The sequence below is a fragment of the Podarcis cretensis genome (genome assembly GCF_951804945.1).
Source record: "Podarcis cretensis genome assembly, chromosome: 14".
Classification (NCBI taxonomy): domain Eukaryota; kingdom Metazoa; phylum Chordata; class Lepidosauria; order Squamata; family Lacertidae; genus Podarcis; species Podarcis cretensis.
Genome location: NC_137183.1, coordinates 19390897 through 19418424, shown reverse-complemented (window position 1 = coordinate 19418424; position 27528 = coordinate 19390897). Strand labels below are relative to the sequence as shown.

Here is a 27528-nt window from a genome sequence, read left to right as displayed (position 1 = left end):
CTGTATAGGAATGTCTTGTTTCTTTATTTCTTAAAATCTTCTCCTGTTGATTGGGGAAACTTTCAAAACTTTCCCCTCTTTTGGGGATAACTTCACACACACTCAGCCCTCTTCTCTCACTTAAAAGCAGCAGGCCAGTTATAAGATATGATTATCTCTTTTCTATCTTGGAGACAGTAGGCTCCAGAAATATAACGGAACCAGAAAGAGAGGGGGGGAAACCAACTAGCTATGCCTCCCAAGCTTGAAATCAGGAGATATGAATGGCAAGAGGAAGAAGGTTAGAAGTCACCTGGTGGAATTTCTCTTACCATCTTCTTCCTTCTGTAGTGATGAGGAAGCTGTGGCTCTCCAGACATTGCTAGACTAGAAATCCCATTATCCTTTATTTTTGGCAAAGCTGGTTTGGCAGTGACTGGAGTTATAGTCCCAACAAGATCTGCAGGGACATGGGTTTCCCATCTCCCCCCGATTTTATTTTTTAAATGTGACATAATTGGTTGTGCTGACCAGCTATGGCCAGTGAAATGCAGCTTCCAGGAACTGTAGGAATAACTGAAAGTTAGAAGAGGGAGTCTTTCAATAACTACGTTTTCTCCGTTCCAAGCAAGAGATGTTCTGTATGGGAATAGAACTATACCCAAGAAGCATTCTGCTTCCCCTGCAGTGTTCACTGCTTGCTCAATTTATTGGTTCAATTTATGCCACAGATATTGTCAGCTGTGTGCATTTAGCTGCAGTTGCACTGCATCTTAGGTTTCATGACCTTAAAACTCTGCATTTTTTAGTCAGAATGAGGCAAAGGTAAATTCAGGTGAATTTATTTAACAAAGGCCTTTTGGCGCACAGAAAGGTAATATTGCAGAACTGGATGATTTGGGGTTGATTTGAAAAATTAAAACACTACCAGGACCCTATATATTTTAAAAAAACAACCCAAAATTTAAAAATACAATCCTATATTGCACATTTGTCTGGGACAAAGTCCAGTTGATTGCAAGGGGACTTTCTTCTGAGTAGACACAAACAGAAGTTACTCTCTGGTTAGTGTCTACAGTGGTACCTTGGGTTACGTATGCTTCAGGTTATACATACTCTTCAGGTTACAGACTCTGATAACCCAGAAATATTACCTCGGGTTAAGAACTTTGCTTCAGGATGAGAACAGAAATTGGGTTCCGGCGGTGCAGCGGCAGCAGCAGGAGGCCCCATTAGCTAAAGTGGTGCTTCAGGTTAAGAATCGTTTCAGGTTATGACAGACCTCCAGAACGAATTAAGTTCTTAAGCCGAGGTACCACTGTATAAGATTGCAGCCTAAATGGACTTCACTCCAAAGATGGCTGGATGCAGTGATTCCATATATCTTTTTGCTTTACTTCAAAAATGAAATATAATCCAATGACGTTTTCCTCTATAGCTGAACTGCCCATTCATCCACCAACCTCCCAGAAGCTGTGGTTGTTACTAGTGTATACCTGAACTCACATGCGCACATCCAGCACTCGTGTATGTCCATATGCACACTGCTGAGAGTTTTAGGATCTTTTGCTTGCCTTCTCTATGAGTATGTGTTTTACCTCAACTCTCAGCTCTCAGGAAACTTTCACACATAGAAATAAAGAAAGCTTGGTTTATTACATAAAATAAAAGTAAATAGGCAGCAACTCCTACAACACACACACACACACACATCTAGATCTGAAGAGTGAAAGATTACCCAGCTAATTAAAAGAACCCTACAGCAGAACTTTCCAAATTGCATGTCGTATCAGTCTATCAGCTGCAGAGTGTAGGTGTGTGGGGCGAATGCTCCTCACACTCCTCCCAGGGTAGGAGAGGGGTTAGTTTAACCTCCTGTTTGCTAGCAAAACTGAATTGCTGTGTTGGGAAATGATGCATGTCTCAAAAGCGTGTCACCAACATGAGAAGTTTGGAGAGCTCTGCCCTACAGAAATGTAGGCATGACAATGTTGCCATAAACCCACGCTAGAAGTGGAGAGGGGGAGGGGGAGGGGGGAGGGAAAGGAAAGTCTACCTGGTCCTTCAAGTGAGGCAGAAAGCTGAGTCCTGAGGAGTGCTGGCTATGTGTCCTCTTGGAGCTAGACAAGCAGCTACTGGAATGTTTGGGGTTTTAATAATATTCTTAGCAAATGCCTCCTAGTAGGGAAGGGAGGGGCTTTGAAATGAGCAATTTCAATCTCTCTCCCCCCCCCCCCCCCGCGAGTTTCTGCCCATTTCTCACCTGGCCATCCTGCTTGCTTCTCACTGTGTGTGTGTTTTGCTTAACAAAAGAGTGTAAGACTTGTAATAGTGAACCTAGACATCTCTTTGCCTTCAAATCACCTTGCCATTGTGTGGATGGCTGCCATTGAGGAGCTGATTTACCTAGCAACAAAATTTGCATGTGCAAACCTTTAGGTGACCTTTAGGGATGCAGGTGGCACTGTAGCTTAAACCACAGAGCCTAGGACTTGCTGATCAGCAGGTCGCTGGTTCGAATCCCTGCGAGGGGGTGAGCTCCCATTGCTCGGTCCCTGCTCCTGCTAACCTAGCAGTTTGAAAGCACATAAAAGTGCAAGTAGATGAATAGGTACCACTCCAGCGGGAAGGTAAACGGCGTTTCCATGCACTGCTCTGGTTTGCCAGAAGCAGCTTAGTCATGCTGGCCACATGACCCGGAAGCTGTATGCCAGCGAGATGAGCGCCACAACTCCAGAGTCGGTCATGACTGGACCTAATGGTCAGGGGTCCCTTTACCTTTAACCTTTAGGTGAGGTGTGGCTGAACTCAGGATATGCCTTTCAGGAGGCAAGGTTGGAATCAGGATTCTCTCAAGGTCACCAAAGTTCACAATGGAGGGTCTCCTGTCATATTAGAGCAGGGTGGTCCTTGGGGGTTATTTTGATGGCCCCAACAGCCCCCACAGGGCTTTGGAAAGGAGGTCTGAGGGCTCTGACAGGGTACTAGAGTACTACCGCCTCTTTCTCAAAGCCTAGTTAGCACTTTCTCAACTTTGGGAAGGAAGTAGGAGGACACTGGGATCTTGCCAGAGCCTTGTGTCTTCTTCCCCAAAGCTCAACGCCTTGGTTTGGGAAGGTAGTGCAAGGGCTGGGGAGCATCAAATTTGGGCTTGCCCCCCCCCCCCCGTGCATGTGACCAGGCAGTGTGTGGCCCATGAGTTCCATGCTGAAGTACTCTTGCAGCCCACTTGGTATGAAAAGTTGGACCACTCTGTATTAGAGTTATGCCAACCTTATTTTTAATGGTGTGATCTACAGGGATAAAACATGGAGATGAGTTCAGATTCACACACTCCCATTCACAGGGGCTCTAATTTACCTTAAAAAAAATATGCCAAAATAAATCTCTCTCTTTCTTTTTATTATTATTTTTATTAAGACTTTAAACAAAACATATTATCTGAAAACATATCATCCTTAACCCCCCCATTTCCCCCCTCCCTCCCATAAAACAACCCCACCCCACCCCACCCCCGACTTCCCTCAGTTTCAATCTCTGGTTTCTCTATGAATGCTACTCTCTGCATGCTACAAATTTCTATAGATCCTTAATTTGTCTAGCTGTTTCTTATCAATAAAAAGTTTGTGATTGTTTATTCAAAACCTGCCAAGGAGTCCAATTCACTTTGTTGTGTCTTTAAGTACTTTGTAAAAGGTTCCCATTCATCTTTAAAGTCACAGTTATCCTTGTCCCGTAGTTTATGTGTCAATTTTGCCAATTCTGCATAGTCCATCAGTTTCTCTTGCCATACTTCTTTCGTCGGAGTTTCCTCAGTCTTCCATCCTTGTGCTATTAGGACTCTCACCGCCGTTGTCGCATACATGAAGATGTTTTTCACAAAATAAATCTCTTTCAACCCCCAGCACTACCTGACAGCTTAGTCAATAGCCAGGGATCATGGTAGTTGTCATCCAACAGCATATGGGGACCAAATACTGCTGCTAGGCAAAATGGGTGGTTGGGTGTGTGTGTTGCCAACTTGTCCATCATCTCAAGCAGCAAAATGTTTTAGTCCACTGCTTTTTGAAGGTGTTTCATGTAGGGATGTGTATAGATGATAGGAGATGATATATTTAATAGATATTTTACTTCCTTCCTCCCATTTGTCAGTTCAGCAGAGTGCATCCCTTTGCACCTTAAAAGGAAGCTTACGTAGGCTAGTTTTAGCCTTTTTTAAAAAAGTAATCCAGGATGCTTGAAGGCAGGCTGGATTCTGATGGTATTTCCCCCTTTTCTGTCTCTTGAAACAATAATCACACAAACACTCTTGTAAAGGGTAAAAGCAAAATTTATTCACTCAGAGTTTCTGTTGCAGAATACAGTGGTACCTCGCAAGATGAATGCCTCGAAAGACGAAAAACTCGCAAAACGAAAGAGTTTTTCGTTTTTTGAGTTGCTTCGCAAGACAGATTTCCCTATGGGCTTGCTTCGCAAGATGGAAACGTCTTGCAAGTTTGTTTCCTTTGTCTTGCAAGTTTGTTTCCTTTTTCTTAAAACCGTGCATTCACTTCGAGGAGCAACTCATAGCACGCGGTGTGGTAGCCTTTTTTGAGGTTTTTGAAGACTTTGGTGATTTTTGAAGCTTTTCCAAAGTCCGTGCTTCGCAAGATGAAAAAATTGCAAGATGAAAAAACTCGCGGAACGAATTAATTTCGTCTTGCGATGCACCACTGTAACAGATACATCAGCTTTGTTCAAAATGGTTTAAAATGGTAATTTAGTTACAAAGACATGCTTAAGTCTAGCTCAAGATGGAGTGATGGAACTCAGACATGCAGATTGTTCTCACATTTCCGGCTTGGTGATGAGTTGAAGAGTAAGAGTGAGAGATGCAAAAAAGCATAGCCGAAGTGCCTAGCCAGATGAGGAGATTAAATAAGGCTACACCCTCTCCTTGTCAGGGCAGAGTCTCTCTCAGAGTTGTCTCTAAAAAATTTACAGGAAAACTGTAAGTTTCAGCTCCTATCACAGTGCCTATCTATCAAACATGCATCCTTGGTGTGACTGCATTGTAAATATCCCACATTGCAGACCAAGGTGCAATAGCTTGCTTGTTTTCATGAAAACCTGGTTTCTGAAGTGCGCAGTATCGGGTAACAATGTGTTTGTTCTGATATCCATTGCAAGTTGACCTACAAACATACAGCAATTGGAATATATATGGCAGCCATTTGGAATTTCGAGGGCAAAATGGTACCATTTAATGGGCGCAGGATGACTCATTTACTCATGAAGGATGTCATTATGTGAGGCTGCCCTAGTCAAATGATGTACAGGGTGTGAGCCTTTGTTTGTGTACCCACCTGAGATGGTAGTGAAGGAGGAGGAGGAGGAAATAATCTAGGGGAAATATTAATACCTACAGAAAAATACATCAATTCTCTCTCTCTCTCTCTCTCTCTCTCTCTCTCTCTCTCTCACACACACACACACACACACACAAAACGCAAATTATATTATACTGTCACAGCCCCTGTGCATATGTGTGTATAAACAAAATGAGACTGCAATCCTACATCTTTCAAGCAAACACTGTACTCCGTGTACCATCTATCTCCTTACCCACTGCCCCAATTAGCTGAGCAAAGGCTTTTGAAGCATCGGGTTGCCAGGAGGCAGAGCTGAAGCTCAGTGAAGCAATGCACCCTGGAAGAATCGAGTTTGCTGATCTACAAACAATAAACTTCTGATCAATGCAAATCCCTTCTCCGCTTTCCCAAATCATCTAAATCACTATAATCTATTAAGTCACTAGTTTCAGAGGGTCAGCCTGCCCCCTTAAGCAATTTTCTTCCCCCTGCCCCAGTCTTCAAGACTGCTGTGTTAGGATGCAACTCAGCTTGCACTGCAGGCCGATGTGTCTGCATGGGAAAGGAGTGGATAGAGTTAGGAATCTTCCAGGCTTCCTAGACTGTCCTTTACCTGTACTGACCTTCCTTCAGGCTAAACCAGGGGTCAGCAACCCTTTTCAGCCCTGAGCTGGTCCACCATCCCTCAGACCATGTGGTGGGCCGGACTATATTTGGGGGGGAATGAATGAATTCCTATGCCCCACAAATATCCCAGGGATGCATTTTAAATAAAAGGACACATTCTACTCATGTAAAAACACGCTGATTCCCAGACCATCCATGGGCCGGATTGAGAAGGCGATTGGGCCTCACCCGGCCCCTGGGCCTTAGGTTGCCTACCCCTGGGCTAAACTAATATTATCAAACTACACAGGCCCCATCAATGTTTGTTGCAGTGGCACAAATAACTGGTTTTCCTGAAATAAGGCTTTTTCTTTTCTTTTTAAAAGTGACCTGAAATCAGCAAGAGGAGGTCATCAACCTTGAGTCACCAAATGTTGTTGGACTACATCTCCCATAATCCCTTACCATTGTCTAAACTGGCTAGGCATGATGGAAATTGCAGACCTACACCATCTGCAGACTCAGTGTGAGGGAAGCTCTGAGGCTCTTGGAATTCCAGTGATACAAGGAGATGGTAGCTGCTGAAACATCTTCAGGATAATGTAGCAATGCCTACATCCAAATCTTTCTCCTGATAATGGAATAAACATTAGTGTAACTATGGTGGAGTGATCAAGACAGTGGCCCTGGTCATAGGCCAAACATGGGCACAAAATAGGCATCAAAGTTCATGGCAAACATCAGCAATTATTATTATTGATTGTATATGCATCAGCAGCAGTCTGAACACCTGAAACGATGGAAATGGACAGAGGATTCAACCTGTAAATTTAAATTTAAATCTATCCTATGTTTGTGGAAGAAACATGAAGGTAAACAGGCTATGAAGGCCTGTCAGCAGAGTAAAAACAGTTAGGCCCTTTTGCGGGAATTAGGCAATTCCACCTTTTCTCCCTGTTTCTTTGTGGCCTGCTGACCTTTCCCCTCTTTGTCCCCATTGTTAAGAATGAACCACGTGTTTTAGTAAAAACAAAAAAGTTTACTGACATTTCAATGCAGGTAGCAAATATATCAAAGTATTAGGCAGGTAAAAATACTTCTTAGCTACAAAATACAAAGTTAGTTTCCAAAATGGAGTATGGGCTCTGAGTAGAGCCCAGGCTTACACTGCTGGCTTGAAAGGAAGAGCGAGACTGAGACAAGGAGGAAGAAGAGAAGATCAAGATTCTTTGTCGTATTTCCCGCCACAGGAAGTAGGGAATGTGACATCACACAAACCTGTCTTCTCTAGGAATGCAGGAACTCTGTGAGCCTTCATATGTTTATTTAGCAAACATAATTGTCATTTTGACTGCAAATTTTGGCAAGTTAGTCCCCTCCATCTATTTCAATGTTCATACTCTGAGTAGTGGCTACAGCTACAGTCTTCTACTGCATGGTCTGCTTTTCAAGCTCCTTCTCCTTTGTTTTAACTGCTACTGGGAGTTGCTTGTTCATTTGCCTGTAAGTTGCATCTTGCTTTGTTTGTTTAGGTAGTACTTTTATTTTCCTTTGTCCTGTTTCATTTTTGTGTAGTCTGCTTTCTGTGTTTTTGTTGAAAGGTGGTGTATATTTCAGAAAGGAAAAGGCAAGGGTTATATGCTACTTTACTAGATGTGAGGTGTTTATTATTATACAGTGGTACCTCAAACTTAATCCATTCCTGGAGTCCTTTCAACTCCTGAAACCATTCAGAAACCAAGGTGTGGCTTTCCATTAGCTGCAGGAGCTTCTTGCACTCAATCAGAAGCCGCATTGGATGTTTGGCTTCCAAAAAACATTCGCAAACTGGAACACTTATTCCAGGTTTGTGGCGTTCAGGAGCCAAGCCATTTGAGTACCAAGCTACCACTGTATATGGGAAGTAGAACACCCTACCCACCTACTGTCTTAAATGGTGCAATCCAGAATGTAACTATCTCATTCTGCTTAAGGCTGATATACATCAGCTTTTAAGGTCCGTTGACATCTATTTGCAACCCAGTAAAAATGCTTGTGGTGTTGTGGTCTAAACCACAGAGCCTAGGGCTTGCCAACCAGAAGGTCAGCGATTCGAATCCCTGCAATGGGGTGAGCTCCCATTGCTCAGTCCCTGCTCCTGCCAACCTAGCAGTTCAAAAGCACGTCAAAGTGCAAGTAGATAAATAGGTACCACTCCGGCGGGAAGGTAAACGGTGTTTCTGTGCGCTGCTCTGGTTTGCCAGAAGCGGCTTAGTCATGCTGGCCACATGACCTGGAAGCTGTGCGCTGGCTCCCTCGGCCAGTAAAGCGAGATGAGCGCCACAACCCCAGAGTCATCTGTGACTGGACTTAACGGTCAGGGGTCCCTTCACCTTTTAAAAACCGTTTGGGGCTGGAATGTATTTCTGGCTACTTATGGTGACTAGAGTGTTGGACTGGGACCTGGGAGTCCAGGGTTCCATTCCTCCACACAGCCATGAAGCTCACTGGGTGTCCTTGAGCCAATCACTGCCTCTCAGTTTAACCTACCCTGCAGGACTGTGGAGAGGATAAAATGGGGTGGGGGAGAGCCATTTATGCCACCTTGAGCTCCTTGGAGGAAAGGAGAGATACAAATGTAACAAATAAAATTAAGAAATGCCCGTGTCTTTTCAAAGACCACCATTCCTAGAACTTAAGGAAAAGCGAGTATTAAATGTCAAATATTTACTACCTACCTCTACTTTCAAAAGTAAAGCAACTCTTTGTGCTGGTACTACTTCCTATAAGGAAGGAATGTGTGCTTATCTACAACCAGTCCCAAAGATGTGAGCATACCGTAACCGTGATTAGATATGCACACACATATTTAGAGACGTTCTATTATAAACTCATACCGCATGTACACGAATAAAGGCGCACCCCCGTTTGCAGTGCAGATGGGAGAGAATGTTCACACCGAATTGACCCAGTAGGGTTGAGATAATAAGCGAGCGTTTCCACCTTCAAGGGTGGGGTTCTAATAAACAGCACAGTCATCCTGCACCCGAGAGGTTTGCACTCAAGGCGGTCTCGTGGCATGCAGAAAATGCATATTTTGCAATACTTCCAGGTGTTCGGGAAGGGGCGAGAGAGGCCTTTCTTGTGTAGATTAAGACTTCATTCTAAGACGACCAGTCCCAGTGAGGGGGAAAACCAGAATCGTTGCAGCTTCTAGCATGGACGTAGCCAAGGGGCGGAGGGCAGTGAGGAGCGCTGCCCCCCTAAATCAATAAATCAACATAGCAAACTGAGGTTCTGCGCCCCACTAACAAAAGGCTGGGCCCCGTAACAAAAATCCTGGCTATTCTCGTGGTTTTTAGTCCCTTATGATCCTCGCTTCTCTCTGTTATCTTCCTTCGCTTCCTTCTCGTTCCCCTCCCGGCTGTCTCGTGTAACCCAGGCAGAGGTCAGCTCCATGAGAGTAGCCAATGGTGAGGTCAGCCCCCCCCCCCACCCCAACAAAAATTCTGGCTACGACCATGGTCAGCTCCATTTATTTAAATGGGACCCACGTTAACCCGATCCTGGGACTGCTGCTGCGCTAGCTACTCGGAGGTAGGTCTCACGGAATGCAGCGAAAGCACGTGTGTTTAGGGTGCACCAAACCCTTTGACGCGTAAACGTGCAGAACTTTGGCTACAGATTGTAAACTCCTAGACGGCAGGGACCTGCGCGGGTTTATTTTGCTAATTTAGTGCAATTAAAGTCAAATGGACCTTGTAGCTGTATATCGGTGTAAGTTTACGATTATAATTTAATCATCATCATCATCTACACCGATATATTTGGAACACCATGATGAAATGCTAAACGGTGGTATCGCCCTTGTTCTGGTGGGATGTCCTGCTCACAATTTCCCTTAAAAATGAAACTATTATTCCTCTGTGCGTTACAATCTGGATTTTCTGCGAGCAAACGGCTAGACTAGAGTGATCATTTAAAGAAGTCCAAATCTCAAAGGGAGATTATATCGTGTAAATGGGTAGCCCAAATCCAAATCCAGTTGAAACGAAATTCCACGATATTTTTTAAAAATTTTAATCCGATCCCCATTGACTTTATATGAACCCCTAGAACTCAAATCCCAAATTAATTCCATTTGGGCGCACATTTAATTGATTCCCTCCAGAGACTGGAAATACTGAGGCACAGGGAGATCCCCAATTCCTTTCAGAAGGAATTATAAATGACTCCCAGTAAATTCTTGGTGCAAGTGGTAGAAGAAAGACAAAGAGCTTTCTTGGAAAATCTTCTTGGCGGACTCAAATATTTCTTGCTTTTTAAATTTATAACAGAAAAGCGGGAGGGGATACGGAATGGGGTCTGAAGAGAGGGGAGAGAGGATTTTTCTTCGTCTGTAACCGAGGAGGGGTTGTCAAGCTAATGAAACTGACTTTCAGGAGAACCAGGGCAGAGAAAGGGATTGACTTGTTCACACAAGAAATCCTCGAATGACGGGGGCGGGAGAGGAAGAGTTCGCCTGCCTTACCTTTTGTTGCCCGCCCCCTCTCCAAAGTTACTGTATTTACGATTGCTAAAGGGTAAAAAGTTGGTTTATAGTCAGGAAAGGCTTTTGCATTTCCTTAAGGGGCCAGCCCCACTATTCCCCGCCCCAATAATTAGGTCACTGCACTCAATGTGCCGACTGCCAACTCACGTATTCCAGGCAGGCCTTTGTGGAAGGCGAATTGGCTTGGCAGGATTTTGATAACTGTTCATCTTGTTACTGATTTGGCTGTTTTTATTTATTTATTTAAATCGGTTTTATTGCTCTTTGGTTTTAACTGAAATCATTGAAGTCCGCTGTAGTGTGTGTGTGTGTGTGTGTGTGTGTGTGTCTGTATGTATGAATGAATGTATAAGTAAGTAAGCAAGCAAGTAAAAAAAATGATAGGCAGTGGAACTGCCTGCCACAAGAAGTGTGGATGGTCCCTGACTTGAAGTCCGGCTTCTTATGACGTTAGAAAGGTCTGTCGCCGGTAAGGGATTTCGCGCATGGGCAGAAGGTCGAACTAGAAGAGGATCTTTGAGGGAACACTTCCAGCTCTGATTCTGAAAGGTCTTCTTGTTTTTGCAGGAGCGCTAAATGGAGCTTCCATTGTCGGAGGCACTGTATCAGATGCTAGAGGCCAACCGGGGGAGCACTATTGCCTTCATGGCAACGGACTGCTGTTGCGAGCAGGAGGCTAGACTTAGGTGGACTTTGGATCTGATTATTCTGCGGGGCTCTTCTGGCGCGTTTCTGTCCTTAAGAATTTCCCTGACACAGTGATTTTATACTCCTCTTGTAAAGGCAGACTGGGACTCTATGCTCAAACAATCTAACCATCACAGTTTGTTTTCTTTGGTTTTGAAGATGGTAGTGTCTTAAGTCAGAGGATAGTAAAGTTGGGTAGACATTGATGCGCAGGTGTGCCAACTTTAATAAAATATTGGGGGTGGGGGTGGCAGGTAAGCCCCGCACAATCGATCACATGACGTGGTGCACATACACTATTTGAATGGCAACGCCCTGCCCATCGACTTTTTTTGGGGGGGGACTCAAATATTTTATTGGGGGGCCGGAGCCCCTAGGCGTTGACTCCTACGCTGATGCGTCTGAAGCCTTTCACTTGATTGATTACGAAGGTTGGGAAGAAAGGATTTCTTTTAAAATAGATTTTAAAAATCCGAATCCCAACACTGTTCCAATGTTCCACTCTAGCGTCTGCGCTGTGATGGACAGTATACCCACGACCGGATCGTTTATCCGCTAGACTCGAGGAGTGAAACTAAAGCATGCACACGTGCGACTCCTAGATCTCCCGCGGTGAAGTTAGATTTAGAACAACCGGCGTTGGGTTAGATCAAGACGCGCTTTGCATTCCAAACAGCAGCACGGACGGACGGAGAATCCTAACGGCGTTTCAAGCAAAAGGAACGATGGTTTGTTAAAAGCCAAACTCCGCAGAGCTGCCAATCCGCAGGCTGTCTGTCTGCCACCAGCTGTTCCCCCTAAGTTCACGTTTGTCGTGGGAAAGTTTTGAACTAGGCCTTAGAAGAGACTCGCTTATAGAATCAAGTGTGTGGCATAATTGCGATTGAATATAAATGTGAAAGTGTCTACGTGCGCCTATGTCTGCGTTGCAGCAGCTGCTGATCTCCATTGGAATTAATGGACTTGAGCGAGAAGGTGTCTGATCCGAGTATGACTAGCACTGAATATCATCCCTCGTCCCTTTCTGTGTCACCGGCCGGGTGTAGTGACACTCTTAGGTTGCAATCCTATACACATCTAGGAGTAAGCGTTACTGAAAACAATGACACTTGGGTCTGAGTAGACCTGCAAAGGGTTGTTATGGAGAGGAAAATGTGTCTGTGTCAGAGGAAAGAGGGATTATCCGACTGGATTCTCAAGAAAGGTACATGGAAGATGGAAATCCACATTCTAACTTGATCGTGTTTTCCATCATCCTAATGATTGGATCCCGTGCAGTTAGAGGTTTTAGAAAAGGTGTAAAAAGTACTGAATATGCCACGCTGGTACTGGCAGTTAATACTTTCATTTAGTTTAATGGCTCACCAAAACCGAATCAAAAAAGGGGAAAAAATATCGGACACTTCGTACGCACAGAGAGAGTTTCTGAAATGTTTTAGAATTTTGCAGCGTTGGCTCCTATGATATGACACCCCCTCCCAACACAACAATTTGAAAAACAGTTCAGATTCCCTCCTTACACAAAAGTCCACCTCTGGAAATAAAGTTGTGGTGCTTGTCTCAGTGGAGCACAGGGGTCCATATTCTTTCATAGAGGGTTATCACTGATCTAGAGTGACCGTGGACTTGGAGTGTATATATATATATATATATATATATATATGCAGTGGTACTTCTTCATTCAAACCGTGGGTTATGGAAGGGAAAGAGAATGGCTTAGCTTGGAAGTTTCTGTTTGATTTTAAGAGATTGGACAAATTCACCAAACACAGAGCTATCAATGGCTATGGGCCATGTCTGATTGAACATAGAGCCTTGGTACCCAAATGAGATAGAGTATCTGTTTTCATGCTTGTGATTTTCCAAAAGCATTTGACGGGCCAGAATGCTGTTCTACAGATGGATCTTTAGCCTCTGCACCAGGGATCTTTAGTGAACAGAGGAGATTGATCTTTTTGTCTCTCCCTTCCAACCGCTTCAGAGTGAGCATGGCCGAAAGAGCCCACTCCACAGCTGGCATGGGCAGGAGTGTAACAGGCAGCACCGGGTATGCATATCACGTGCACAACATGGAACACACAGATGCATACATACAGAAAGACTGACATGGAGACGCTGAACACTCCGGAGGCAGATTCCCTCTGAAGTGTTTGTGGATGTATCTAGTTCAGCAGAGGACAATAGCGATTTGCAATAGGTTGGCCAGGATGTCTAGAGTCTCAAATAACAGTGAATAGAGCCAGTGTGGGGTAGAGTCTTGAGCTAAGGACCTGGGTTCAAATTCCCATGGAGCCATGAAGCAGCCTTGGGCCAGTCACTTTCGTTCAGCCTAACCAACCTCACAGGGTTGTTATAAAGATGAAGTGTGAGGAGAACTATGTATGCCACCTGGAGTTCTTGTAGGAAAGGCAGAATACTACTACTACTACTACTACTACTACTAATAATAATAATAATAATAATGGTTGACCTTCAGCTGATCACTACCTTAGCCTGACATGATTCATCTGCAAAATAGGAGTATTAATTGGTTCCCTTTCATCTTTGTTCAGGTTTGTGTTGGAATATCTGATGCCTTATAACTCAGATGCCAATTTAGAGACACAGTGTATGGCTCTTGGCACAGTATATTATTGAGTATTATGGCTCCCCGCTGCCGCTTTTTGCATCTGGTGGACCTGGGAGTTCCTAGAGGAAAGCAAAAAACAAAGTAGATCCCACAAGACTCAGTCTGCCCAGCCCTGATCTAGTCTGTGACCAGCTGTGTGTATGTGTCTGCCTATAAAGCAATAGGTTTGGTACTCTATGAGTTAGGGTAGCCACAGTGAATCCCTTTGCGCATGTGCGCGGGTGCGCTATTGATGCGATAGAAGGTGTGAGAGGGAGAAGAGGAATTTCTTCTGTACACATTGCTCCTCTTACCTTCAAATGGATATGATCCGCCTCATCTAACTTTAAAGGCGGTGCTGGAGGAGACACTTGAGAGTGCCATGGACTGTAAGAAGATCAAACCTATCCATTCTTAAGGAAATCAGCCCTGGGTGCTCACTGGAAGGACAGATCCTGAAGCTGAGGCTCCAATACTTTGGCCACCTCATGAGAAGAGAAGACTCCTTGGGAAAGACCCTGATGTTGGGAAAGATTGATGGCATAAGGAGTAGGGAACGACAGAGGACGAGATGGTTGGACAGTGTTCTCAAAGCTACCAGCATGAGTTTGACCAAACTGCGGGAGGCAGTGGAAGACAGAAGTGCCTGGCGTGCTCTGGTCCATGGGGTCACGAAGAGTCGGACACGACTAAACGACTAAACAACAACAACTGAGCAAGACCTACTCTCTCCCTCTGCTGTGCTCATTAGGGAGATATACCAGGGACCTTCTTCAGGCGGAAGAGATGCTCGGCCGTGGTTTCACCGCCGTGTAGTGAAACAGAAAATCGGTATTGTCGGGTTTCCAGCAGACTGGGGTGTATATCTTACCTTCTCCTCTCCAGATCTCCCATCCACTCGTCTGCAACGTATTGCACTGTGTTGTAGTGGAGATCAATCTGTCTAGAAGCCCTGGTCCTTTGGACGTTTGAGGCTGCGACCTTATCTCTGCTTACCTGACAATAAACCCCACTGAACTAGACATGGCTTTTCTTTTGAGGAGGGAAGGCGTCTAGGAACGCGCTGCTGGGTGGGTAAGCGCTGCTTGTGTTTGTTTTGAAACTTTGGGCAACGTTACTCAGAGAAGACCCATTGAAAAGGCGTGTGTGATGTGGCTGTTAGGGTGTCGGACTAGGACCTGGGAGATCAGGGTTCAAATCCCCACTCCGCCATGAAGCTCACGGAGCTAGTCATTGCTCCTTTGCTTGCCCTACCTCACAGGGCTGTTGTGGGGAAGGGGAGAACCATGTACGGCAGCCTTGAGCTCCCTGCAGAAAAAGGTGGGATATAAAAGCAGTGAATAAACGATCAACAAAGAAGCTGTATTATACCGGTCAGACGAAGGTGCATCTCGCTCAATATTGCCCACACTGACCGGCAGCTGCTTTCCATGATTTCAGGCAAGGGTTTCTCCCATCTGGTGATGCCAAGGATGAACCCGGGACCTTCCGCACACAAAGCAGAGCGAGGCCCTTTCCCCTGCCAGCTCAGGTCCATTCATGCCAGTGGGTCTACTCCGAGTAAACAGGGACTGCATCTGCGCGCGCGCGCGCGCCCGTCAGGCCAGCTCCCGCACAGTTACCCTAATATTTTCAAAATACGTGGGTAGGATCTCCCCTCCTTCGCGTCCAGCCTGCATCTTCAGAGATCAGCTCCTGCGATCTACTCTCTAGGGAAGCCACAGGGAGCCCTTCTATTCTCTCAGGTTTGGGGGAAGGAGGAAGCACCTTCGCTAATGGGATCTTACCCATGCCCATCTTCGTCTTGATCACCTGCCAACCAGCAAAGGAGGAGACTGAGAATGGGGGGGGGGGGGGGGAGAGAGAAGAAAGCAAGAGCCAGACCAAAAAAACCCTTCCCCCCCCCCAAACGCTCGCGGGCAGCCATTTTGTGGCAGGTGCCTCTTCCAGCAATGCCAGGCGGAGGCTGTGTTGCAGGCCAATTAGACGGCGCGTACGGCAAAGATCTGCTTGCCTTCTCTCCCTGCCCCCCCCCCCCAATTTCCAAGAAGGAGTTAATTCTTTCCCAGCCGCTTCTAAAGGGGGAGGGGGTAGGGGAGGGAGGCAGGCAGGGAAAGTGGGGGGAGGGGAGCCACCTTCTCCTGACTGGGCGCCCACGTTAGGAAATATATTACCTTCGCCAGCTCCACGCCGTTCTCCGGGCCGGAGAGAAACATGCAAATGAGACAATTTGCATGCTATTAGCATGAGGCCGATAGGGGAGGGGGTGGTCGCCGGCGCAGCAGTGGGTGGAAAGGGGAAGGGAAGGAAGGAGGGAGGGAGGGAGGGAGGGAGGGAGGGAGGGAGGGAAGAAAGAAAGAAAGGAAGGAAGAAAGGAAGAAAGGAGGAAGAGGAAGCGAAAACACACAAACACCGGCCATTAGAAACAGAGATGCAAACAGGGAATACAAAGCCCGTGTGAATGTGTCCTCTACAGATTCTGAATGCTATTATTATTATTATTATTATTATTATTATTATTATTATTAGCAAGGTGGTAGGGGCTTATGCCCAGCAATCAAGGCAGAAAGCAGTGGAAGAAACCGGATAAGAGCTCCCAGTCCCCCCTCCTCTCAAGTAATCCATCTCCAAGAAAAAATAAAACAGGACCAAACCAAGCTGGCTCTGCAGGTGAAGAAAAAGTCTTGCGAGTCAGCTGAGAGGAGGCTGCTGAGGCAGTTGTTTGCTGAGCCAGCCTTCTTTTTCTTACCTCCTTCGGCACATTTGTAACCCGGGGAGGCGCCCCATGGGATCTTAGAATTGGAGAGTTGGAAGAGACCCCGAGGGTCGTGTAGTCCAGCCCCTTGCAATTCAAGGATCTCAACCCGTTGCTCCAGTCCTCCGAGGTAGAGTAGATCGGGAGGAAAGTGGTTTGCCACAAGGCGGGGGGGGGGGGTGTTCTGCTGGTTTCTTCCTGGTAGGAACACGGGAAACGGCCTTACATGGAATTGGAGCCATGGGCCCATCAAACTCAGTATTGGTTACACTAACAGGCAGCCGCTTCAGGCAGGGGAGCCTCACCTCCAGCCCTAACTGGAAATATCGAGGTTCGAACCTGGGGTCTTCTGCGTGGGAGGCAGATGCTCTACGTCTGACCTACAGCCCTTCTCACATCTCGTTGTTCAGAACCATTGCTGAAGGAGACCAGCTCTCAAGCTTATTTAATAATTATGGAGGAGGGGGCGGGGTTTACATGTTGTTGTTTAGTCGTGGACCAGAGCACGCCACACACTCCTGTCTTCCACGGCCTCCCGTAGTTTGGTCAAACTCATGCTGGTAGCTTTGAGAACACTGTCCAACCATCTCGTCCTCTGCCATCCCCTTCTCCTTGTGCCCTCCATCTTTCCCAACATCAGGGTCTTTTCTAGGCAGTCTTCTCTTCTCATGAGGTGGCCAAAATATTGGAGTCTCAGCTTCAGGATCTGTCCTTCCAGTGAGCACTCAGGGCTGATTTCCTTCAGAATGGATAGGTTTGATCTTCTTGCAGTCCATTGGACTCTCAAGAGTCTCCTCCAGCACCATAATTCAAAAGCATCAATTCTTCGGCGATCAGCCTTCTTTATGGTCCAGCTCTCACTTCCATACATCACTACTGGGAAAACCATAGCTTTAACTATACGGACCTTTGTTGGCAAGGTGATGTCTCTGCTTTTTAAGATGCTGTCTACGTTTTTGACATAGACCCATTTTATTCCCCACCAGGGGTGCCAACGTGAATGTAATATTGGAGGGGCCCAAGTAACTAAGACCCACCCCTATAATTAATCACACGACACAGTGCACACACACTATTTGAATGGCAATGCCCATCAATTTTGGGGGAGCGACGACCCCCTCAAATATTTTATTGTGGGGAACAAAGACCCCTCGGCCCCTAGGAGTTGGCTCCTATGTTCTGCACCCATCTCCACCACCTACTAAACACTCCATCTTCAATGCAGCTATTAAAGAGGCGGGGCCCCTCGTGCAGAGGTAACTCGAACCCAGCCCCCAATTCAATTTTGAACCTTTGATGTGGGGTAGAGGTATCCTTCAAATGCCTCTGCACGTACGTTTACACAGGCACAAAACGGGGTGGGTTGTCGTTCATTTGCGTTCTGGCATCTCCTTTCATAGTTGCATAGAAAGAGATTTGTGGGTTTTGCACGCAGTAAAGTCAGCTTGTCACGAAGGGAAGAGAAAACACTACCTCATACGGGCAGCAAATGTATTGTGGTGGTTAGAGCATCGGCCTAGGAATGGGGTGCCCCGAGTTCAAATTCCGAGCTTTGGATAACACTGGTCAACAACAAATTTGTTGTCTGCGTTTTTTCAGTTGATTTAGGATGAATCTGATGCACTGAATCCAAAAATCACATTGGTTTTGCTCAATCAGGTCAAGTTTTTGAGCTATGGCCACATGTCGTTTTTTTATGTTTTTGTTCACATGTACGCTTGTGTGGAGCATTTTAGAAGAAGTTGGTGGGGGTAAAATGCCATGTCGAATAATTGTTTTGATTGGAAATGATTATTTTAATGACAAGAAGTATTCAGGTCCGATAGTTCTGGGTGATTATGTCGAAAAAGGATCAGTTTGAAGTCATAAAACCTCAAAATCTTCCATAAATTGGTACGGCAAAGCATAAAGTTGGGGGATCAAAACTAAGTTAATGGGGCAGCCACCCCACGAAGTATCCTGATCTTCAATCAGCACGTCGTCCTGTAGCTCATTGTGATGAAATTCCAGTGCCTATCTTCAGAGAACTTCCTGACATTAGTGACAAAGATGCCTCCAGTGTTGAAGGACATGAAGAAGAAGAAGTGGTTCTTGAAGATGATGCTCCACATCCATTTTCCCAAAAGGAGTTGAATGATCTAGTTCACGATTTCAGCTTCTCAAAGGACTCTGCCGAACTGTTGGCATCCAGATTGAAGGAAAAAAACCTCCTCTCTGACAGTGCTCGCATCATCTTCTTCCGCAACAGGCATCAAGAGTACCTCCGTTTTTTCTCGGAAGAGAAGGACTTGGTGTACTGTGCAGATATTGTGCAGCTTCTGCTCAAGCTTGGAGTGCCACAGTACAAACCCAAAGATTGGAGACTGTTCATTGACAGCAGCAAGTGATCACTGAAATGTGTTCTGCTACACAATGGCAACCAGTTTACCTCTATACCCCTGGCTCACTCGAGTACACTGAAGGAGAACTATGAAGAGGTGAAGTATGTGCTGGAGAAAATTGGTTATGATCAGCATAAGTGGTTTATTTGTGTTGACCTGAAGATGGTGAACTTTTGTTGGGACAACAGTCTGGCTTCACCAAGTACCCATGTTTTCTGTGCATGTGGGATAGTAGGGACCGTGCTCAGCATTACACGAAGAAGGACTGGCCTGTGCGGGAGGAATTGGTGCCTTGCAAAGAAAGGAACGTCATCAACGACCCTCTGGTGGACAGAGACAGAATACTCTTCCCACCGCTGCACATCAAGCTCGGCTTAATCAAGCAGTTCACCAAGGCTCTGGAAAAGGATGGTGACTGCTTCACTTACTTGTGCCAGGCTTTTCCAGGATTGACCATGGAGAAGTTGAAAGCTGGCATCTTTGACGGTCCTCAGATCTGTCAGCTCATCAGAGATCCAGAGTTCGGAAAGTCAATGAACGAAGTGGAACTGGAAGCATGGAAGGCATTTGTTCTGGTAGTGAAGAACTTTCTTGGCAACAATAAGGCCAGAAACTACGCAGAACTTGTCAACAACATGCTGACTGCTTTCAGAAACCTGGGCTGCAACATGAGCGTCAAGATGCACTACCTATTTTCACATATAGACCGGTTTCCCGAGAACCTGGGTTCAATGAGTGATGAGCAGGGGGAGAGATTCCATCAGGACATGAAAGAGATGGAGACCAGGTATCAGGGTCGCTGGGACGCAGTCATGATGGCTGACTACTGTTGGACTCTGAAGAGAGACCTCCCTGCCACTGAGCATTCCAAGAGTTCCAAGAAACAGAAGTTCAAGCCCTGAAGTTTGAAAAATGGTGAAGCAACATGCAATTTACGTGTACTTACCTTTATTAATGCCCACCATTCAGTTTACAGTAAACCTGACCTGATGGAGAGAAACGGATGCCATTTCCTGATTCAGCAGTGCAAAAATACCCTAAATCAGTTGTAGAAATCTAGACAACATTCAAAAAGTAAAAAATTGTTGCCCAGTGTAATCATTACCTCTGAAATTAACCCTACTTTCAAGGTTGCTGTAAGGAGGACGCTGTCTTGAGCCCTTTGGAAGTAAATATAATAACAGGAGGCATTTTCTGACGTCTTCTTTGCGTGTGTGTATGTTTTACTAACCTTGCTTGTCCTTTTAGATTTGTTGTTTTGATAGGTTTCCCCCCGTTGTTGCTTTATTGGGTTTGTAAACCTTTTTGATTATCATCATGATCAAAAAGCGAAATAAGTCACTTGCTACTTACTGCTAAATAACATTCTCTCTGCTTCCCAGAATGTTAAAGATTGAAGGGTCTCTTTCACAATTCCGTCTCTGAGGCTGCAATCCTAACGTTCCATACCCGAGAGTAAGGCCCACTGAATTCAACAGGACTTACTTCTGAGTAGGCATGGTTAGGCTCGCGCTGTTCGCGAGAATTGACATTGCTTTACTCGACATTCCTTGGTGGCACATAGCGTGCAAGCTTGCGAATTAACACAGAGTTCTTGGCCTGGAATGTTTTACCGAACTAGCGCTAAAGTAAAAGAAAATCATTTGGAGTTTTGTTAAAGGTCAAGGTGCGGGCAGAGATATTTGGGAGCGCCAAAGGGGTCTCCTAATCTGTCCAAGCATTCCCTCTAAGGAGTTTCGTGCTTGCAGGTGGATTAGAAACGGGTGCCAGCCTCGTCTGGGTCTACTCCTTCAGAGGAGAAAGACTCAGACATCAATTCTACATTTGTTCAATGTGTACCGCTTAGAAATGATAAAAGCGACCCCCCTTTCACCCAACACGCATCACTACGATGCCCCATAATCTCCATAAAACATGTGCACCTGAATAAGTTTCTAGATTTCATGTTTACGGGGCATTAGGTTCCCTTACAGCTAAATAGTGTAGTTTTGAAATATGGAGCATACGATAACAAACAACCTTCCGTTCAACCATCAGGTAAAGAGCATCTCTGAGCACAAACAGAATGCAGGTCATTTACCGCTAAGTAACCACAGCCAATCTCTACACACCTGTTTTCAGGTCGGCAAGATGGAAGTTTTCCGCAAGCTATACTTTAAGCAGCCAAAGATTCGGTAAAAAGCTGTTCAAGAGCGTGCTTTTGAGCGTTGGCGATGTTCAGGCAATATACCTATCTGTCTAATCTAGCCTACCGAATCCCCAACCTAAAACCTAAGTTTGCAGATCTAAAGTTGCCCACGACCATCTCTAATATCGCCTTCGTCTCTCCCATCCCTTTGTGGCAGTCCCAATCGAAAATCCAGGGCAGGCTTGTGGCACCTTAAAGATTTAAAAACGCATCGGTGCGCAAACCTTGCCAAGGAATCCAGGATGGTTGGTTTTGATGCTTCAGTCTTAAAACACGACTACGTCTCTAAAAACCGAGTCCTCGTTGATTTCAAGGGGACATGAAAAGTGCTTGACTTTGTCTGGAATCCTGCCCTTAGAATTCAAGCTCCCGGGAGGCAGGGATCTGATTGATTTTGCTTTTATCCTTAAAATACAATGGTGATCTAATAACGGTAATAAACAACCCCTTTCCTCCGAGGCGCTCAAGGTTCTTCCGCTCCACATTTTATCCTCCGGGAAAAAAAAAGTGAAATAAGTTGGGCTGAGAGGCAGGGACTGGCCCAAGGCGAACCTCGTGACCGAGTGGGGATTTGAACCCATGTCTCCCTAATCTGACACTCTAACCTTGTGGTTCCCCAGGGGGTTACCTGTCTAGAACCTAACCTGCTTAGTTTCAGCACTGCCTCCCCGGAACCTTGTTTCTAAAGACACACAGGCATGCTGTAGATCAGAGTTTCTCAAACTTGTGTCTCCAGCTGTTTTTTAAGACTACAACTCCCATCATCCCTGTCCACAAGTCCTGCTAGCAAGGGATGATGGGAGTTGTAGTCCCAAGTTTGGGAAACTCTGCTGTAGACCTAGATGATGCCTGCCTCGCCAGCTCTGCGCCTGCTTCTTACTGCTCTGTCTAACCTAGCTGAGGTATCTTCTGTCTGACTGGTCTTTCTATCTGATCGCATCTGTTATCTTATCTGTCACCATCCTGATTACTAAGAGGAAGGTCTGCTGCACAGTATACCTGAAAGAGCATCTCCACCCCCATCGTTCAGCCCGGACACTGAGGTCCAGCTCCAAGGGCCTTCTGGCGGTTCCCTTCCTGCGAGAAGTGAGGTTACAGGGAAACAGGCAGAGGGCCTTCTCGGTAGTGGCGCCTGCCCTGTGGAATGACCTCCCATCAGATGTCAAGGAAATAAACAACTATACAACTTTTTAGAAGACATCTGAAGGCAGCCCTGTTTAGGGAAGCTTTTAATGTTTGTTGTTTTACTGTGTTTTTAATATTCTGTTGAGAGCTGCCCAGAGTGGTTGGGGAAACCCAGCCAGATGAGTGGAGTATTATTAATAATAATAATAATAATAATAATAATAATAATTTATTATTAATAATTTATTATTATTATTATTATTATTATTATTATTATTAGCGGCGGAGCGTTTCAGGCAGAAGGTCTCAGGTTCATCCCTGGGTTCTCCACGCAGGATGACACCATTGCCATGAAAATCTGGAGAGGTGTTGCCCGTCAGTGTGGAGTGTAGGCGAGCGAGGTGGGCCACTGCTCTTATTCAGTATAAGGCAACTTCCTATGTTTCTTTCTGTCTATACGTGATGTGGACCCGGGGAGGGCAAATGAGGACCTCCGAGCTTCTCTCTCCGGCCCTTCTGACTCTATTCAGGCCATGCGCTTTCCCTCCCCATTTACCAGTCCTGAGCGCACCCTCCTTGTTTGTGTGTTTTGACTGGCTGTGCCCTTGAACTCTGATCACTCTTCTTGTTCGTCCGGATGGAGGCGATGTAAGCGTGTGTAGACAGTAACCTATTGCCCAAAGGTCCAGTTCACATGCATTGCTCCACTTGCTTTTGGTTCTGGTTCCGCTCACCCCTGCTACGTGGTCCCCAGAAGGCTTCGTAGGAGGGGAATATGGCGCGGGCGAGGGGGAGAGAGAATGTTCCCTACCTCTGATGGAGCTCAATTAAATGCATCGTTTTTCCTTGAAAATCTAGCCAGATAGAAGAGCCTCTTTGGCCCACCGGCTCACTTTGTGGTGTTAAAAACCCCAAAAACCAACATTTTCTCTTACTCCTTTATTGAAAAGTGAGCTCCAGATAAACAATGCTGGGGTGGGGTGGGGTTGGATAGAGCCGGATTAAGGCATTTAGAGACCCTAAGCATTGACAATATTGTGGTATCCCCACATATGTAATTCAAAATAAAAATAACACTAAAATAAGATTATAATTTTCGAAATGAGAACAGAAAAATGGGGGGGGGGAATGTGTAGTCTAATTCCCACCCATGCTAACTACTTCGATGCTTTAAAAAAAAAAAAGTCAAAATCTTTATTTTATTTTAAAAAACTTCTTTTTTAATGCCTTTGCTTTGCTGTTGTCCTGGCTCGTGTTTAGTCTCTCTATTGGGTATTCCAGTATTGGGGGTGAAAGGGTGTTCGTAAGTGTTTTCATTTTGCCTCCAGAGCCAGAGAGTTTTTCTACTATGAGCCTCCTGCGCTTGTGAAGAGGTCCAAATTTAGGACTCGGTCTACCCTCTCCCCCATATTCTTCCTAACGAAGAATGATGTTTTCTTCTTCTCCCCCTTCCCCTGGTCTGAAGAACTTCAGCAAAGGGCTCCTGTCTCTGCCCCCAGAGAACAAAACTCAGAGGTCCCCCTCGCGTTCTTTGCGCTCACCTCTCACCAGGCTGAGATTCGCGGTTAAGCGCAATTTGTGCCGGCTTGCTCCGAGGGGTGGGGGGCTCTTCGCTGCACCTGCTCGGCCTTAAAGTGCATTTGGCGAGCAAAATACACACAGACACACACAGACACGTGGTTTGAATGGCGATTGCCCAAGTACCTGCTTTATGAATCAACACCAGCGCTCCCCCCACCCCAAGGTACTTAAAAGCTCTTGGCCCTTTTGGCTTCAAACCTCTCTCTTGGTTCCATCTTCTCCCCAAGAGGAACGTTTCTAATTGGTCTCCAGAATCAGTCCTCTCCAGGTTCTTGGCGCGGTGTGTGTGTGCATATTTATTTTTATTTTTAAAGGAGCGGCTCTCGTGTAAACACTCGCTGCAACCTCTTGTTCGTAAAATAAACGAAGCCTTTCTCCCTGGGCTTGACTTCGCTTTCCTGATTGCCAGAAGGTGGTGGCCGGGCCTGTTTGTGGTTCAATTTTTGGAGAGCACTTCTTTGACCAGCGTGTGAAGAGCACTTCACAGCTGAACCCTAAAGGCTTACTCGGAAGTAAGCCCTGCTCTACTCGATGGGGTTTACTCACACTGAAGTGTGTGCATAACGCTCCCCCCATTTATCTATTCGGCTTCTTCAGTCAAAGCATTTGGGAAAAATTCTAATGAAATAGCTTTCTTCTTCCATTATTATTATTATTATTATTATTATTATTATTATTGCTTTAGGCTTTAATTTTTAAATTGCATTTATTATATTAAATTTATTATCATTGCAAGTTCACGGATCGAGCCAACGTTAAGCACATCTGAATGGCGGAAGTTAAGCACACCTCTCTGGTAAAGCGATGGGACAAGCTTTGGCCTGGTAATCCCAAAACCACTAATAAAAATAAAAAATAATAAAGCGCTCGAATCCATGCTGCACAGTAATGAAAATACGATAGAACCTGCCTGGAGGTTTAGAAACTATAAGGGCAGGATCTGGGTGCGAGAGGCACATGGGTTTAAAACAAATTCATGTTATTTTAATAGTCGTGATTTCACTTTTATAGCTGAGTAAAAATACGCATCACAGGTGCTTGTATTTTTAAAATTCTTTGGAGATCTAATTTCGCTCCTGATGGGTCCATATGCTTGTTCCTGAATCGTACCTTCTTCTTCCTCCACCCATATTATTCTCTGCAGCGTTTCTGGGGCTGAGGGGTTGGGGCGGGCAAGGATTTCTCCAGCATCCTGATCCTTGACCATTTGCGTTACTCATTTTGGAAGCATCGCTGGGGCTGAAAATCTGAGAGACGTGAAGCTAACCAAACGGACCTCGTCCTTGCGTGGAAAGTAAACCAAAGGGCAGTGCTTTTCAGCAGATGACTGGGAAAGGTCTAAAAAGGAGATTTTTGTTAACTGGGGCGGCAAATTTGGTTCGTCCCCTGTAGAAAAGGATGATTGAAACAAATTCAAACTGAAGATTTGGAGGAGGTGGTCGGAAAGGGCTGTTACTTTCATATACTGTATTGCATTGGAGCTTTCCCAGAGGCTATTTGGCTGCCTACCATATTCGTTCTTCTAGAACCTTTTGCGGGTTTTCTAGGTATAACTTAAGCATGAATACGCAAAGTTAGGACTATTATATTCGCTCTGCTGTAAGGAATGGGGAATCTGTCCCCTTCTGATGATTTAAGCACTGATCAGACGATTTGGCCATCTGGGATAGAATTATGATCCGTATTAGGAATTATGGAGATACCAATATTATTTTTCTTCATAAGACTGGACTCTGTGGTTTTGCACATACCGCAATCCTTACTGCGTTTTGGGTGCATTCCGCAGTCCTCTGGAGTTCGGCCAGACAGTTTTCCTCGACGTGAGAGGCGTTGGATCGCGCTCATTGTTTTACACCAGCCGTCCAAAGACGAGTGAGAATCCATACTCCCACAACCGCCCCCTCCACATATTCCAGATAAAGCTATTTGCAGCTCAAGCCTGAGTTTGTCTACTCAGAAGTAAGTCACATTGCGTTCAATTCGACTCATTTCTGGGTACAGGAGCGAGTAAAGGACTGCAGCCTCTTAGTGCGATCCTAGCCCTTTGATCTCAATAGCTTATATTTTCCAAAACTCTTTGTATAGGTTCTCACTTTTTGTATCCTTGTATTTGCAAAATACGAGGCATTGGGTTGTCGTCATTGCTACCCCTACTTAGCGCAGACCCATTGAAGTGACCGAACATGACTAACATAGGTCCATTAATTTCACTTGGTCTACTCTGAGCAGGATTGGGTTGACTACAACTCTATGCTGCAATCCTCTACATATTTACTCAGAAGTAAGCTCCACTTACTTCAGTGGGACTTACTTCTAGATAAGCGTGTCTACGATTGCAGCCTTAAACATTTTTCGATCTCCTTAACTCCAACTGTACAGATTATTTTTTTAGGAAGTACTTAACGTTATAGATTATGTTGCTAACAAACTTTTTTAAAAATGGAAATTGGAGCACCTTTCCTAATAGGAAACTAAATTATATATATTTTTTGAAGTTCAGAAAAAGTCGAATTTACATAATAAAGAAGAATGTGAGACGATATTTCCCACTCTCTTCTTCACATAACACTGTGACTTAAGATCACCCGGTGAAACTGACGGGCGGTGTACTCCGGACAGAAAAAGCTAGTAGTTTTTTCCACACAACACATTCATTTAGCTTATGGAATTCCCTGCCACCAGATGTGAAGTTGACCAGTGGCTTCGATGTTTTGAAAGTTCACATGGAATAGCTCTATTGGTGGCCGCTGGCGATGTGAGAACTAAATGTGAGAACTAAATCCACATACAGAAGCAGAAAAACTTTTGAGTAACAGACGCAGGAGACAAACAATGGGGGAGGGCAGTGATTTATTTGTTTATTTGCCATACTTATACTTGCACCTTTCCTCCGAAGAGCTCAAGGCATTCAGCCTTTCACACAAGACATCCATCACTCAACCTAATCAGCCTCTCATCTCAATCTACACCAATCGCAAGGTTGTTGTGAGAATAAAATGGGAACGGTGTGTTTCTGTGTACTTACTGTGACAGTCATGGACGCTGTCTCTTAACTCTTTGGAGAAAATACAGGCTGTAAAGCAGAATTAATCCATATTTTTAAGTGGGTTTCTCTGCTGCTTTCCGTGCCTTTGTGTGCGTGCTTGCCGATTTCTTTGTAAATTACGATCTTTCAAAAATGGCTTTTAATTGTATATGCTGTGTCCATGCCGTGTATTCATCCAGAGACACTGTTGTGCTGGTTTTGTTTACCCTTCCCTTTTTTAAAAGGGCGAAATATAAGGATTGATTTAGTTCCTGGGCGGCTATCCTGTGACTCTCCATATGTCGATGTACTCCAGCTCCCATCATCCCTGTTCGCTGGCGCTTGCAAGCTGGGGCTGATGGGAATTGGAGTCCCAGAGCAGCTAGAAGACCACAGGCTCTCTCCTGATTTCATTACAAAATCTGATAAAAACTTAGGGAGAGCGGGTTTTGCTTCGGCCTCCTGTCTTGACAGGATATTTAGGAATCTAGGAAGCTGCCATATTATACCGAGTCAGACTCTTGAGGGGTTTCAGGCAGGGGTCTCTAACTAGCCCTACCAGGAGATGCTGAGGATTGAACCTTCTGCATGCCAGGCAGGTGCTCTGCCACAGAGACAGGACCATTCCCCAGTTAGGACCTCCGAAACTTAGCAGCAAAACAAGCTGCCTTATACTGTAGCTCCATAATGTCTACACTGACTGGCAGCATC

At 45.3% G+C, this 27528-nt stretch overlaps 1 protein-coding gene and 1 long non-coding RNA gene across 2 annotated transcripts in view; both read left to right on the top strand.

Moving 5' to 3' along the window:
* The window catches only part of LOC307203547, a 117502-nt gene that overhangs the window by 568 nt on the left and 89406 nt on the right, over nucleotides 1-27528 (top strand). The gene's annotated exons all lie outside the window — the stretch shown is intronic.
* The window catches only part of LOC307203506 (uncharacterized protein), a 57009-nt gene continuing 48440 nt past the window's right edge, over nucleotides 18960-27528 (top strand). Inside the window, exon 1 of the mRNA XM_079954408.1 lies at nucleotides 18960-19990. Within this exon, the coding sequence (XP_079810534.1) occupies nucleotides 19120-19800 (681 nt within the window). The 5' untranslated portion in view covers nucleotides 18960-19119 and the 3' untranslated portion in view covers nucleotides 19801-19990. The remainder of the gene's footprint in view (nucleotides 19991-27528) is intronic.